This window comes from Blennius ocellaris (genome assembly GCF_963422515.1).
Source record: "Blennius ocellaris genome assembly, chromosome: 4".
Classification (NCBI taxonomy): domain Eukaryota; kingdom Metazoa; phylum Chordata; class Actinopteri; order Blenniiformes; family Blenniidae; genus Blennius; species Blennius ocellaris.
In genome coordinates, this window is record NC_137653.1 from 3,501,054 (window position 1) to 3,512,948 (window position 11,895).

Consider the following 11,895-nt stretch of genomic DNA (forward strand, 5'->3'; position numbering starts at 1 on the left):
CGGCAGAAGTGGTCCGACGGGCTGTAAACAACACGGAGGTTCGTGTTTATCCATCTGGCTGATGCGTCTCTTTTTCCGGCCGCTCGGAAGAAACTCTTGCAGGGAACTTCTCTTCGACCTGCGGCGTTTTTTCCGTCGCTCGCCACACTTCTTTCTGCGCACTTCGCTGCAGGCGTCCGGCAGCGCTCCTCCGGGGGTTCAGCGGTGTTGTTGGAGGTCCAGTCGGACCTCGGCGGGCTGCGCGGTTCCTCTTTGTCCACCATGGCCACCGCACAGCCGAAGCCCGGAGCCGGGACCGGGAAGGAGCACTGCGCCTCGTCCCAGTCCAACGAACACGACTACGCGCACGCAGTGGCGGCCACCTTCGGCACCTCCGTCCCGCCCGCCGAGCCGCAGCACGCGCCGGTGCCGCCCGCCGACCCCCTCGCCATAGAGCTGCCCGAACCGGCCGTGGGCGCGGAGGTGCAGCTCGGGGCAGACCCCCAGAAGACGGCGGTACTCACCGTGCCCCCGGGCGGCGCCCCCGCCGCACTCCGCGGCTTCGGCCGGCGGCGTCTGAAGGGGCCGGAGGACCACAACTGCGCCTGCTGCCGGCGGGAGTTCGAGCGGCAGGGCCGCCGCTTCAACCGCAGGGCCGTGTACACCTTCACCACCCCGGACACCGTCACGTGGGCCTTCCCGGGAGCCGCCGTGCACGAGAAGTCCTTCCTGTGCGAGACGTGCGCGCAGCTGATCCGCTCCAAATGTAAACGCAAGACGAGCGGAAAGCGAGTCCTGTGGGTGAAACCGCCCGCAGCCAAGCAGGTGGGACACACACACACACACACACACACACACACACACACACACACACACACACACACACACACACACACACACACACACACACACACACACACACACACACACAGAAGTTGTTTGTTCTATTAACAACTCCAGTTCCTTAATGCATCTATAACAAAATCAGAGTGATGATTGCAATATGAAGAAGTGTTGAACCCTCAGCTTTTGCTTCAATCACATCACATGCAAAAATAATGAAATGTCAATAAAACTGCAACAAGGTGACCTCATGATGTGCAAGTGCTGCGGTGTTCATGTTGTACGTATACATTTTATGTTATGCAGTCACAGGTGAGAGACAAGAAGCTGGTCGGCCGGCGGATGGGCAAGAAGAGCAGAGCGGCTCAGCTGGTGAGCAAGTCCAGCTACAAGGCCGCTTTCCAGATGCTGTGGTCGGCCAAAGGCGCCCGCAAGCCCATGATGGAATTCTGGACGAAACAGCTGAAGGAGGAGGTGAGGAGGAGGAGGAGGAGAGGCGAACTCGAGCTCCCTCGTCACTCGTCACGCTCTAATCCTGATGTGATGTCGGTGCAGATGAAGGCGCTGTCGCGGCACACGGACAGCCCCTTCCAACAGAAGGTGTCGGGCAGGAAGCCTCTGTCCTGCTTCCCCTGGAGGAAGTGTCTGAAGTGGGCTCAGGACAAGGCGCCGCTCGTCACCACCTGCCTCCGCTCGCTGTTCCCCGACCTCCAGTCTCTCTTCAAAAGCAACCAGTAAGTCCAGTGGCGTGGCCGCAGCGCACCTCAGTCCGTTTTCTTTGATTTAATTTAGAATTCTTCTTTCCTTGCGGTTTGTGTTTTCAGCCAGCTGACGGAGGAGCAGGCCTTCACGCTGCTGGAGCGACGCACCGTGCTGGCGCTGTCCATCCCGCTGTTCACCAGGAACATCTGGAAGAACAACTACCTGCAGGCGGCCCTGGGGGCCGAGCTGCGCCTGCAGGGCTGCTCCGGCTCCGCCCTGGACACCCTCAACACCATGGGGCTGTGCCAGAACAAGGACACGGTCCGCCTGCTGCTGCACAAGCTGCGTAACGGCAAGACCCTGGTGAGTGTCTGCCAGCGTCCAGTCAATCTACCACTTCTCCACCAAAAGAATCTGTAAATCCTAATAATCGTCACTGGAGATAAAATATTGGGCTGTGAATTCTTATGCGGCTGCTGTAGAACATGTGAACATTTTATTTTTAAGAGGGTGAGTGGTAAACATTTTGGTTTTTAATAGTTTTGTTTGCCCAAAGAGATTTTAAAATGATTCTCTGGTTCCTTTAGTCTTAAGAATGGAGATTTTAGTATCAAACTCTCAAAATCAAACAAGACATTTGCTCTGAGAAACGTCAGGTTTATGAAACTCTGTTCTTGTAAAGACCAAACAACTAATTAACATTGGTTAATGGTGAAATGATCATCTTGGGGGGAACGTGCAAACCCGACATGGAAACATTCCTAAAGTATTCATACCACTTGAACTTTTTTCATGTTTTCTCACATTACAACCAGATATAAATGTATTTTATTGGGATTATTCTAGCACACGAACATGGTTTGACATACTCAAATATTTAATTGTTTTTCAATCAATTTCAAAGGCCTGAAAAATGAAAAGAAAATTCAAGGATTTATTGACTAAATTTAATGAGTTAATTAGAAAATTTGGATCAAAAATAAGCTTGTGTTGTGGAAGAAGGAAAAAAAGAAATTCATTAAAATTTTGGGAGCTTTTTTTTTTTTTAAACATCTACCAAAAACATGATCTGGATCGCTTTTTAAAAATTTCAGGTACAAAACTGCACGTGAGTGAAGGTGAACTCAAGTTTGAGCTCCACGTCTTGGTTAAAATAATAATTTGGCTCTTTTTTTGTCTTTCAGTTGATGCAGGAGGAGCTGAAAGGCATGATAGGAGATATGCTGACGGACATGGAGGAGGAGCAGCAGGAGGAGGAAGAGGAGGAGGAGGAAGAAGAAGAGGAGAATGAAGAAGAAGAGGAGGAGGAGAATGAAGAAGAGGAGGAGGAAGAAATTGTGATTGGGAATGAAGAGGTGGAAGCGGAAGAAGTGCAGAATGATGATGATGAAGAAGAGGAGGAGGAGGAAGTGGCTGCGAAGGAGGAGAAGAAAAGGAGGAAGAAGGCGAAGAAGCAGAGGAAAGAGAAGAGGAAGGCGAGGGGGAAACGGAAGGCGAAGGAGAGGGAGGAAGAGGAGGAGGAGGAAGAAGAGGAGGAGGATGATGATGAAGGGTCGGAGGAGAAGAAGAGGAGGGTGGTGGTGGTGAGGCTGGGCCTGCTGAAGGGACACTCGGAGGTCGGGCGGTCCGACCTATCAGCACCCTGACGGGCTGCAGGCTCCGCCTTCAACCTCCACGAGCCTCCAATCGGAGCGCAGCACAACCCCCCCCCCCCCTTCCCCCTCCCTCTCCTCCATGCGATCAGAGGCGTTGCAGGAGGCCTTCACCTCTGAGAAACAGTTTGGCTCCCCTGCTGTAAAACATCATGGAATTTCAAAATAAAATCGCTTCACGTTTAGAAAAGACACCGACTTGCTGCTAATTTCAGGCACAATTGGACGGACGAATTTGTCATTTTGCTGTGATGACGGGTCAAATTTGATAAATTTCTTTCCTGTGGACTGAAACTAAACTGCTTCTTCTTTCTTCGTCGGGTTGTTTGGTGGAATGAGAATCAATATGGGCTATGAGTAAATCTAAATGTTGGCACAACTTCAGCCCCCTGAGCTGTTTCTTTAAAAAAACATCACTGATTGTATATTATGCGATCATTTGTGGCCATAAATTATTGTATATGCATTCAGAAATATTCTATACGACCATTTATTGGCATAAATACTCAGGTTAAATGTGGTATATAGCTAAAAAGGCAAAAATGATATATACTGTACTACATTCAAAAAAGTCTTAATATTGTATTAACACATTCTGAATTTTCCATTTTATTGAGAATTGTTGCATTTTATTTTGAATGAGCACTTCCTGTCCAACTGTTGGGAGTGTGGAGGTCCTGCAGCAAGGAAACATGCAAACTACACATTTTTATCATTTATGTATTGTACTGGGGAAGATAATTTTAGGTAAAAATGTAATATCAACTTAAGATGCATATTTTAGAGTTTTTGATTTGATGTCATGTCACTAAACATCCAGGTCAACTTAGACATTGTGTGGAAGCGTTGATAGTTTGTTCCACCCCAGTGACGTCAGTCAATTCCACCCAAATCAGATTAACAAACACAGATTAGATTATTCAAACAAAGCGGAGTGATGAATCGGGGCAGCAGAGGAGGACTGAAAGGTTTTTATTTCTGTAACAAGAGTCGATTACAGCAACAAAAACATCCACAGTGCTGCTGCAGCTACAATAAATACCCGACCGGCTCCTTCCTTCCTCTTCCTTTCCACTGCTGCCTTTAGAACCCGAGTCAGCGAGAACAATCGACGGTTAATAGTCCCAATGAGACGCGTTTTCGCGGGTTAAACACACGTGGAAGCTCAAAAACGACAGAGCTGCAGAGACGCACCAGAGAACTTAAAAGGCAATTTCAGCTTTCAGGTTTGAGAATGACGTGTTTTTTTCCCCCACCAAATTTCTTTGAAGAAAAAATTGAAACCGTTCAAATTAATCTGAAGTACAACCTTTCCTATTTAAAATCAGGAAATGTGTAAAGACTGGAAACATTGTTTTTTGTTTTTTTTGACATTTCAGAAAACGAAACACTTTAGTAACATGTAGATGAATCACATCTGGTCTTTGCTGGCGCTCCCTCAGCACTTTAATCGTTTGTGAACTTCCACGACAGAGGGAGACGTTTTATTTTGAAGGGGAGCGAGAGCAGCGCCCGGGCCACAAACACGGTCCGGTCAGGAAACACGCCCTGAGCGAGCCGTGCCTGTTCCCGGCGCTCTCGGCTAAACGTTTGTGCGCTTCGGTGACGTCTGGGGGGGAATGAAGGTGCGATCAGGAGTGTTGGTTTGGCTGTTATTTACAAACGGTGCAGAATCTCGAATGACGGGGGGGACTTCTGCCTGACGGGGGGGGGGGACGTCCTCAGACGTTCAGGGTCTTCTTGACGGAGAAGATGATGTCTTTGATCTGCGGTACACTGTTGTCTTCCAGGATTTTGGCGTATGGCATGGGGATGTCGACGCCCGTTACCCTGGTAACCGGAGAGTCAAGGTAGTTGAAGGCGGGACCTAAAAAAAAGAAAGAGTTTTATGTCATGTGCTTTCAATCATCAGTAGACTGATGGGGCATCAAAATGAAATGATTCTGGACGTATCCATATTGCTATGGAAATAAAATTAAAAAAAAAGATTCTGTATTTACTTTAATGACTTGTTTGTTTCAAAAGGGCCTGAAAATATTAATTTCTTTGGTTTAATCGTCTCCCAACTCAACTTGTAACTCAAACTATTTAAAAATGTTATTCCAATCAGCTTTTCTCTTAAGATTCTTTAAACAACGCTGTTGATTCTTATGTTTTTAAAACAAGAACTTCATTGATTTAGGCCACAAAACTACAAAGTAAGCATTTACACTGAAAGGGTGTCATTTATTTAGAAGAATTATCACAAAGCAAGCGACCAGTGATAAAACGGCAGCACGTCAAGCTGAAGAGAAAGACGAGTTGGTCAAAAGAAGGAGGAGTAATTTGATCCTTTTCTTCAAAGAAACACTGGACAGAATTAAATAAAATTCATCTTTGTGGTGAAAAAAAAAAAACGGGAGACTGAAAGTTTGAAACTGTGCGAGGCGAACAGATATTAAAGAAGCAGTGATCGTCGTTTCAAACAAATGCAACAGCGCCTCAAGTCATTCGTGGTCTGAGGAGTCGCTTTGCATCAAGTTCAGAGCACAGAAGACGTCCGGCCCTGAATAGAAGCGACCACCACGTCTCGATGCGACGTCGTGAAAACACGTTGGTCTCCATGGTTACCTTCCATGACCCTGGCGCAGATCTCAGCTCCCACTCCGAACTGAGGCCAGCCGCCCTCCACCGTCACCAAGTGGTTGGTTTTCATCACGCTGGTCTCGATAGTCTCCACATCCATAGGACGGATGGTCCGGAGGTTGATCACCTGACACACACACACACACACACACACACACACACACACACACACACACACACACACACACACACACACACACACACACACACACACACACACACACACACACACACACACACACACACACACACACACACACACACACACACACACACACACACACACACACACACACACACACACAGGAAGTTGTAAACAAGCTGTGACGAGGGACTCCGTCTCGGTTATCAAACGGTCACGAGCTTCTACCTCGCACTCGATTCCCTCCTTGGCGAGAACGGCGGCGGCGTCCAGACAGTGGCCGACAAGCCGAGAGTGAGCAACCATGGTGACGTGGGAGCCTGAAACACAAAGGACAGGAACCGTTTCATCTTCACGAACTCTTTAGATTAAAAGAAAAAGACAAATCTGAAGAGAAAACAGCAGAAAGAAATGCAGGTAATGACTATACTACAGTGCAGCTCACCTTGTCTCTCGACCTTGGCCTTGCCGATGGGAACGGTGAAATCTTTGGACTGTGCCTCCTCAGACAACTCGAAGGGAACGCCGTACATCAACTCGTTCTCCAGGAAAACCACTGCGGTGCAGAAAAGACTCGATCACTCTGAGGATCGTCGACCAATCTGGCTCATCTTCTTAAAGCGACGGTTGAAAAATCGTCAGGTTTTGGACTTCAGCCTTTTTTTCTTTTTTTTTTCCTGAAGCATCTTTTCGTCCTGCAACCAGCAGTTCTCAATCCTTTTGGATCAATCCAGCACAAACCATCACAGGCCCTCAATCACTAATTGTGATTTAACTTGCAAAAACATTGTGCGACAAAGTACTCGAGAACTTTTGTTCGACTGTCATTTGGAGGAATAAATGCTTCAGTGTTGGAAAACAAAACAACATTACTGCAAATCCCATACGGACCCAATATGATTTGGGGGAAATCATTTTTGCAAAAAAAAAAAAAAAAAAAAAAGCGGTTTGCACCAGTTTCATTAAAGGCTGAATAAGCTGAGTCAGCAATGTGGTGAAGAAAGCACTAAATCCGGAGCTCCGATGTGGCGTCTCACCTGGGTTGTCGTCTCTGATGGCCGCTTTCAACAGACCTCTGGCATCTTCGGAGTTCCAGGGACTCACAACTTTCAGACCGGGACAGTGAGCGTACCTGAAGACAGACAAGCGCCACATGAAGGAAGGACCGATTTCACACCGACTGGCAACCCGTCCAGGTTGAACCCAATTCACTCAAGCAGCTCGCCTGCAATACTGATTTAGATACAAAAAAAACAAAAAAACACTTCATATCAAGATAACATTGTTCCTGTGAGTCTTTCACTCAAGTATCTGATCACTAGATGTTGTTTTTTTGTCATGTTTCAAAGCGGTGAACCACGGCAGGGGGTCAGTGAACGCACCACGCGGCGAAGCACTGCGAGTGCTGAGCGGCGACGCCCGCCGACGCCCCGTTGGGTCCTCTGAAGACGATGGGGACGGGCTGCAGGCCGGCCGACATGTAGTGGGTCTTGGCAGCAGAGTTGATGACCTGGTCGATGGCTTGCATGGAGAAGTTGAAGGTCATGAACTCGCAGATGGGTCTGAGGCCAGCCTGCGGGGGGGGGGGGGGGGGGGGGGGGGGCACAAGGAGTTGGCTTTTTTTTTTTAATCCAGCTTTAACAACCCCAAAAAGACTGTATTTAAAACTGCTCTTTGTTCACGTCCCGATGAGATCCTGAGCAACAATTTAGTTTGAGAGTCACCGCAGTAATTTTTTCTCTGAATCAATACAAGTTGGTACAAGTTCAAGTGTTACAAGACAGGACAAGATCACAGAAAATACAAGAATAAAGGAAGAGGGAATAAAAAAAAAAAAATAGAAAATAGATTCAAGAGGACAACAAATACTACAAGGATTAAAACATGTATGTGCTACAGATGTAATGTAAAACTAATAAAAAAAGAAACTGAACTAAACTTAAAATGTTAATTGACAAAGAAAAGGTCAAATGTCAAAAAACAAACAAACAAACTGGGATTAAGTAATTTTAAACTATTTGTGAAACAGAAGTTCTTCTTTTTCAGCATTTTCTTTCACCTCCTATTAAACTGGTTCTGTTTAATGTCTAAAAACAGGTGAAAACAGGCGTCAAAACGTAGATCAGTAGTTCTCCGATATCGTCCAATCTGAAGCAGCGACAATCATTTGGTGCGTTCGTGTTGAAACCCGGACAAGTTTGATTAATAATGATTAACTCAATGTCAAGTCAAAACCAAGATGCCAATAGATTAGTGACGGGTTTTAGCGTTCAGTTTGTGAACGGATTCATCAGAAAACTTCAGGGTCGGTTTGGTTCCTCGTTTCACCTCATAGGAAATGTATTGACTTCAACAAATAAACAGTTTTTAATGCCAAATTAATGAAATGGTTTCCAGGTCAATCACTAGCAAAGACAAAAACAAAAAAAACCTCTGTGAAACAGTTTAAAAGACTCTTATCTGTGTGTAAATGTGTCACAGGAACAAGTTTCACGGTGTCTCAATAGAAGTGTTTTAAACTTTCCGTTTATTTAAAGATCATAAAAATATATATTTTGTTAGATATTAACTCTGTACTGCTGCTGCCGTCGCAGTGTTTTATGATTTCAGGAAAACTCGCGTGACCGAAAAAAGTTTTCATTCCAACGTAACTAAGTGAAAGTGAACAATTAGAACATGTTAAGGCCAAGACAATATTATCAAACGGGAGTTTGGAAGTCGAGGTGTTGAACTCACCATGGCGGCGCCCACGGCGATCCCGGTGAAGCCCATCTGCAGCAGAGAGACGGGTTTTTATGAACAAACGTCTTCAAGCGTGTGGGAGGAGGAAGGTGAAGAGTCTCACCTCTGAGATCGGAGTGTCGATGATGCGTTTGTCTCCGTACTTCTTCCACAGACCCCTGCTCACCTGCACACACACACACAGTATTCAACACCAGGCAAAACTTGGTAAGAAAGTCTGAGGGAAAAGAAAGACAACAACAAAACCGAGTTGAGCCTTTGCGTCGAGGTTCTAGCGAGGGCGCCCTCACCTTATAGGCGCCGTCGTACTGAGCCACCTCCTCCCCCAACAGGAACACCCGCTCGTCCCGCTCCAGCTCCTCGTCCATCGCCTGGTTGAGGGCATCTCGCACCGTCACCTGACAACAACCCGACCACGAGTGAGCACAGGCGAACGACACAGACGCCGCGAAGCAGTGAGCCGCTGGGCATCGACGCAAAAGTTTCACAGCCCGAATCTTCCAACGGAATTGTTGGTTTAGTCTAAAAACACCACATTGGTTTGAGAGCTGAAACGCTACATCACACATGCCAGAGCCTTTGTTTTTTTTAAACACAAATAAACAGAAAGCGATCATGACTTGTTTTGTTTCTTAACACTCTGTCAGCCCTTGATTCCCCCTCATTGAAAGTCAGGAGGTAAACTCTTATTCCACCACCAGGAGCCGGAGGACATTCATTAATATTCTCCACTTCCTCAATGTATCCTTAATGAATGGGGACGTACATAAATCTGTTGATCAACAGCCTATAGTGACGCATCACTTCCAGATTCTCCTTATTTTGAGAATTGAGCTTGAACACATGGCTCAAATTGATTATCCTACATTTAGTTCAAACGTTCAGCACAACTTCATATTTTTGAGTTCAGTTGATTTCCACAGTAGAAATTTCAGACTGAAATGAAGAGGAGGTCCGATAATGCTGCTGCCACAGAGCCGGGAGACGTTACTGATCTTCAAAGTGAAAGATGAAGCCTTCAGTCCTCTTGGATTTATTAAGGAAGATAAAAACATTTTTTTTAATCTGCCCTCCTCTCATGGGAATAAATGAACCTCCGGCACAGGGAACACAACTGAGCCTCTTATCCTCCCGGAGTCAGACTGCTCTTTCATCATTTGACCACTTTCACTCCAAACAGATTCATCAATTCATTGATCCACATGTGTTGAATTTCCCAAAAGAAATGTCACACTTCCCAAAGACACACAACCGAGTCCGCTATAGAGGAATCTCAAACAAATTTAAATGGAATTTTGTTAAAACAAGAACCAGCCCTGTGCGTCGTTCAAGCAATCCAATTATCTGCTGGCACAGCTTCAAAGACGTTCAAATGTTTACACAACAGGATAAAGTATGATACTGTTAACCGTCTCCACTCAGACACACAGTCACAAACCAGTGACAGGTGCCCTGGTGCCACGGCATTCAATAGAAAAAAACAGAAATACTTCATCATTGCTCCAGGCACATTCTTTACAGCTGAAAATAGTTCCAGTGGGAACAATTCGTTGGTTCTGTCTTGCTCAAGGACACTTGAGGACATATGGAGGGAATCGAACCTTCAAAATTGCAGTTAAAAGAGCTCTACCAGCAGAGCCACGCCTCAACTATTATTCTTTTAGGAGATGAGTTTATTACAGCCTCATAAATAAAAATATATATAATTCATCCAACTTTACAGTCCAGTAAAAACTGCATGATTACTGGACCAGCGTCTGGTAAAACATTTTTGGGGCATTTCGCAATCCCTGAGTCACAAAAGCAACTTATCGAAACAGCAATGAAAAGATACGTTATTATGAAATGTACATAGAATATGAATTACCTGCAATTTAATTTAAAGAGAAAAGCTAAAAGACGAATCTATTTTGTTTTACAGTATAAACATTTTGGATGGAGTCATTTTAAAAAAAAATTTATGACATATTTAACTTTATAGTTTAGAGGACGTGATATATACATAATGTATGTTGATTGTTAATGTTCGTAACTGCAGTGATTTGAACAGTCCGACACTGAACTGAAGGGAGGGTTGACCTGATATGATAGCCCGCATCTCTGCTATGACCCCTAAAACTTAAAGACTAACATTCACGGCTAATCTGGCAAGAAAACTACTCACAGAAACAGTTTAACACGATCGCGTCAAGGTAAAGTATTGAAATAAACAGACGTCGCTTTACTTGCGGCTACAGTTAGCCTGTTAGCCCATTAGCTGCTAACACTGACCTGCACTGCGGCCGGAGCGCTCCTGTGGAACTGCCGCCGGCTGACAGCCGACACAGCCTTCTGCAGAAAGAACCGTAGAGACAGATGCATCAACTGACATTACTCTACAGGTAAAACAAAGCAGTACGAACGCAATATTTCTAGTTTCATCCTGTACCTTTCCTGAGCGGAGAAAGCACTTCAGGGACGCCGCCATCTTTGACCTGTCCTCTGCCGAGTCAAGGGCGGGGACTCTGGAGCGCGTTAGGTAGTTAGACCAATCAGAGCTGCGACACCCACGTCGGACCGATGATGTCACATCGTACAGCCAATCATAGGAGGGTTAGACAGACCTGACGTCATGAATGGAAAGCATGAACCAAAAAAATCCAAGGACACTCGTCAGTGGGCTGAGGAGGGTGAAGATACCAAAAATACCAAAAATACCAAATTAATCAAGAAACAAACTGGCGGGTCAATCATTTACTGTGACTCCATTAACATATGTCTGAATGGAAGATTACGCGACTTTAAAGTCAGTATGAAAATACAAACATTCCACACCAAATGTACAATCATATCTCCTGCACAAAAGTGTAAAACTGACTAAAATCAAACAAAATTCATTATTTCTACTTTCAAATATTTTCTAATAAATTTCAACCATCCTTCTCCCACCTATGTATTATAGAGCACTATTGTCCTCAATGATGTGTTGCAAAAGACTGGATTACATATAGACCTAACTTAAATCATCACTCATGATTTATTTTCTATTTTTGTAATTACTTCATGAATGTTTATTTTGGTTACAGTGCAAAAATAAAATTGTGTGCGTTCAGTTTATCGTGCTTAATAGTTCACGTGTGCATGTTTTCTTTATCTGTTATACTTCTGTTATAAAACATAACAGAATGTGGTAATACAACAGAAGAAGAAAAAATACGGACAAATAAAACA

The 11,895-nt window shown here is 45.1% G+C and overlaps 2 protein-coding genes across 2 annotated transcripts; one reads left to right on the plus strand and one right to left on the minus strand.

The window, feature by feature from the left end:
• Positions 1 to 50: 50 nt before the first annotated feature.
• On the plus strand, positions 51 to 3,366 carry LOC308128805 (uncharacterized protein). Its single transcript, XM_080494476.1, has 5 exons — positions 51 to 804; positions 1,129 to 1,296; positions 1,378 to 1,556; positions 1,647 to 1,887; positions 2,709 to 3,366. The coding sequence occupies exons 1-5, from the start codon at positions 262 to 264 to the stop codon at positions 3,168 to 3,170; spliced, it is 1,593 nt and encodes a 530-aa protein (XP_080350602.1). The 5' UTR covers positions 51 to 261; the 3' UTR covers positions 3,171 to 3,366.
• Positions 3,367 to 4,132: 766 nt separating this feature from the next.
• On the minus strand, positions 4,133 to 11,180 carry pdhb (pyruvate dehydrogenase E1 subunit beta). Its single transcript, XM_080494477.1, has 11 exons — positions 11,114 to 11,180; positions 10,957 to 11,016; positions 8,976 to 9,083; positions 8,789 to 8,851; positions 8,680 to 8,715; positions 7,326 to 7,516; positions 6,981 to 7,075; positions 6,389 to 6,499; positions 6,172 to 6,263; positions 5,787 to 5,928; positions 4,133 to 5,043 (listed from the first exon to the last, which is right to left on the minus strand). The coding sequence occupies exons 1-11, from the start codon at positions 11,150 to 11,152 to the stop codon at positions 4,898 to 4,900; spliced, it is 1,083 nt and encodes a 360-aa protein (XP_080350603.1). The 5' UTR covers positions 11,153 to 11,180; the 3' UTR covers positions 4,133 to 4,897.
• Between the last annotated feature and the right edge of the window lie 715 nt (positions 11,181 to 11,895).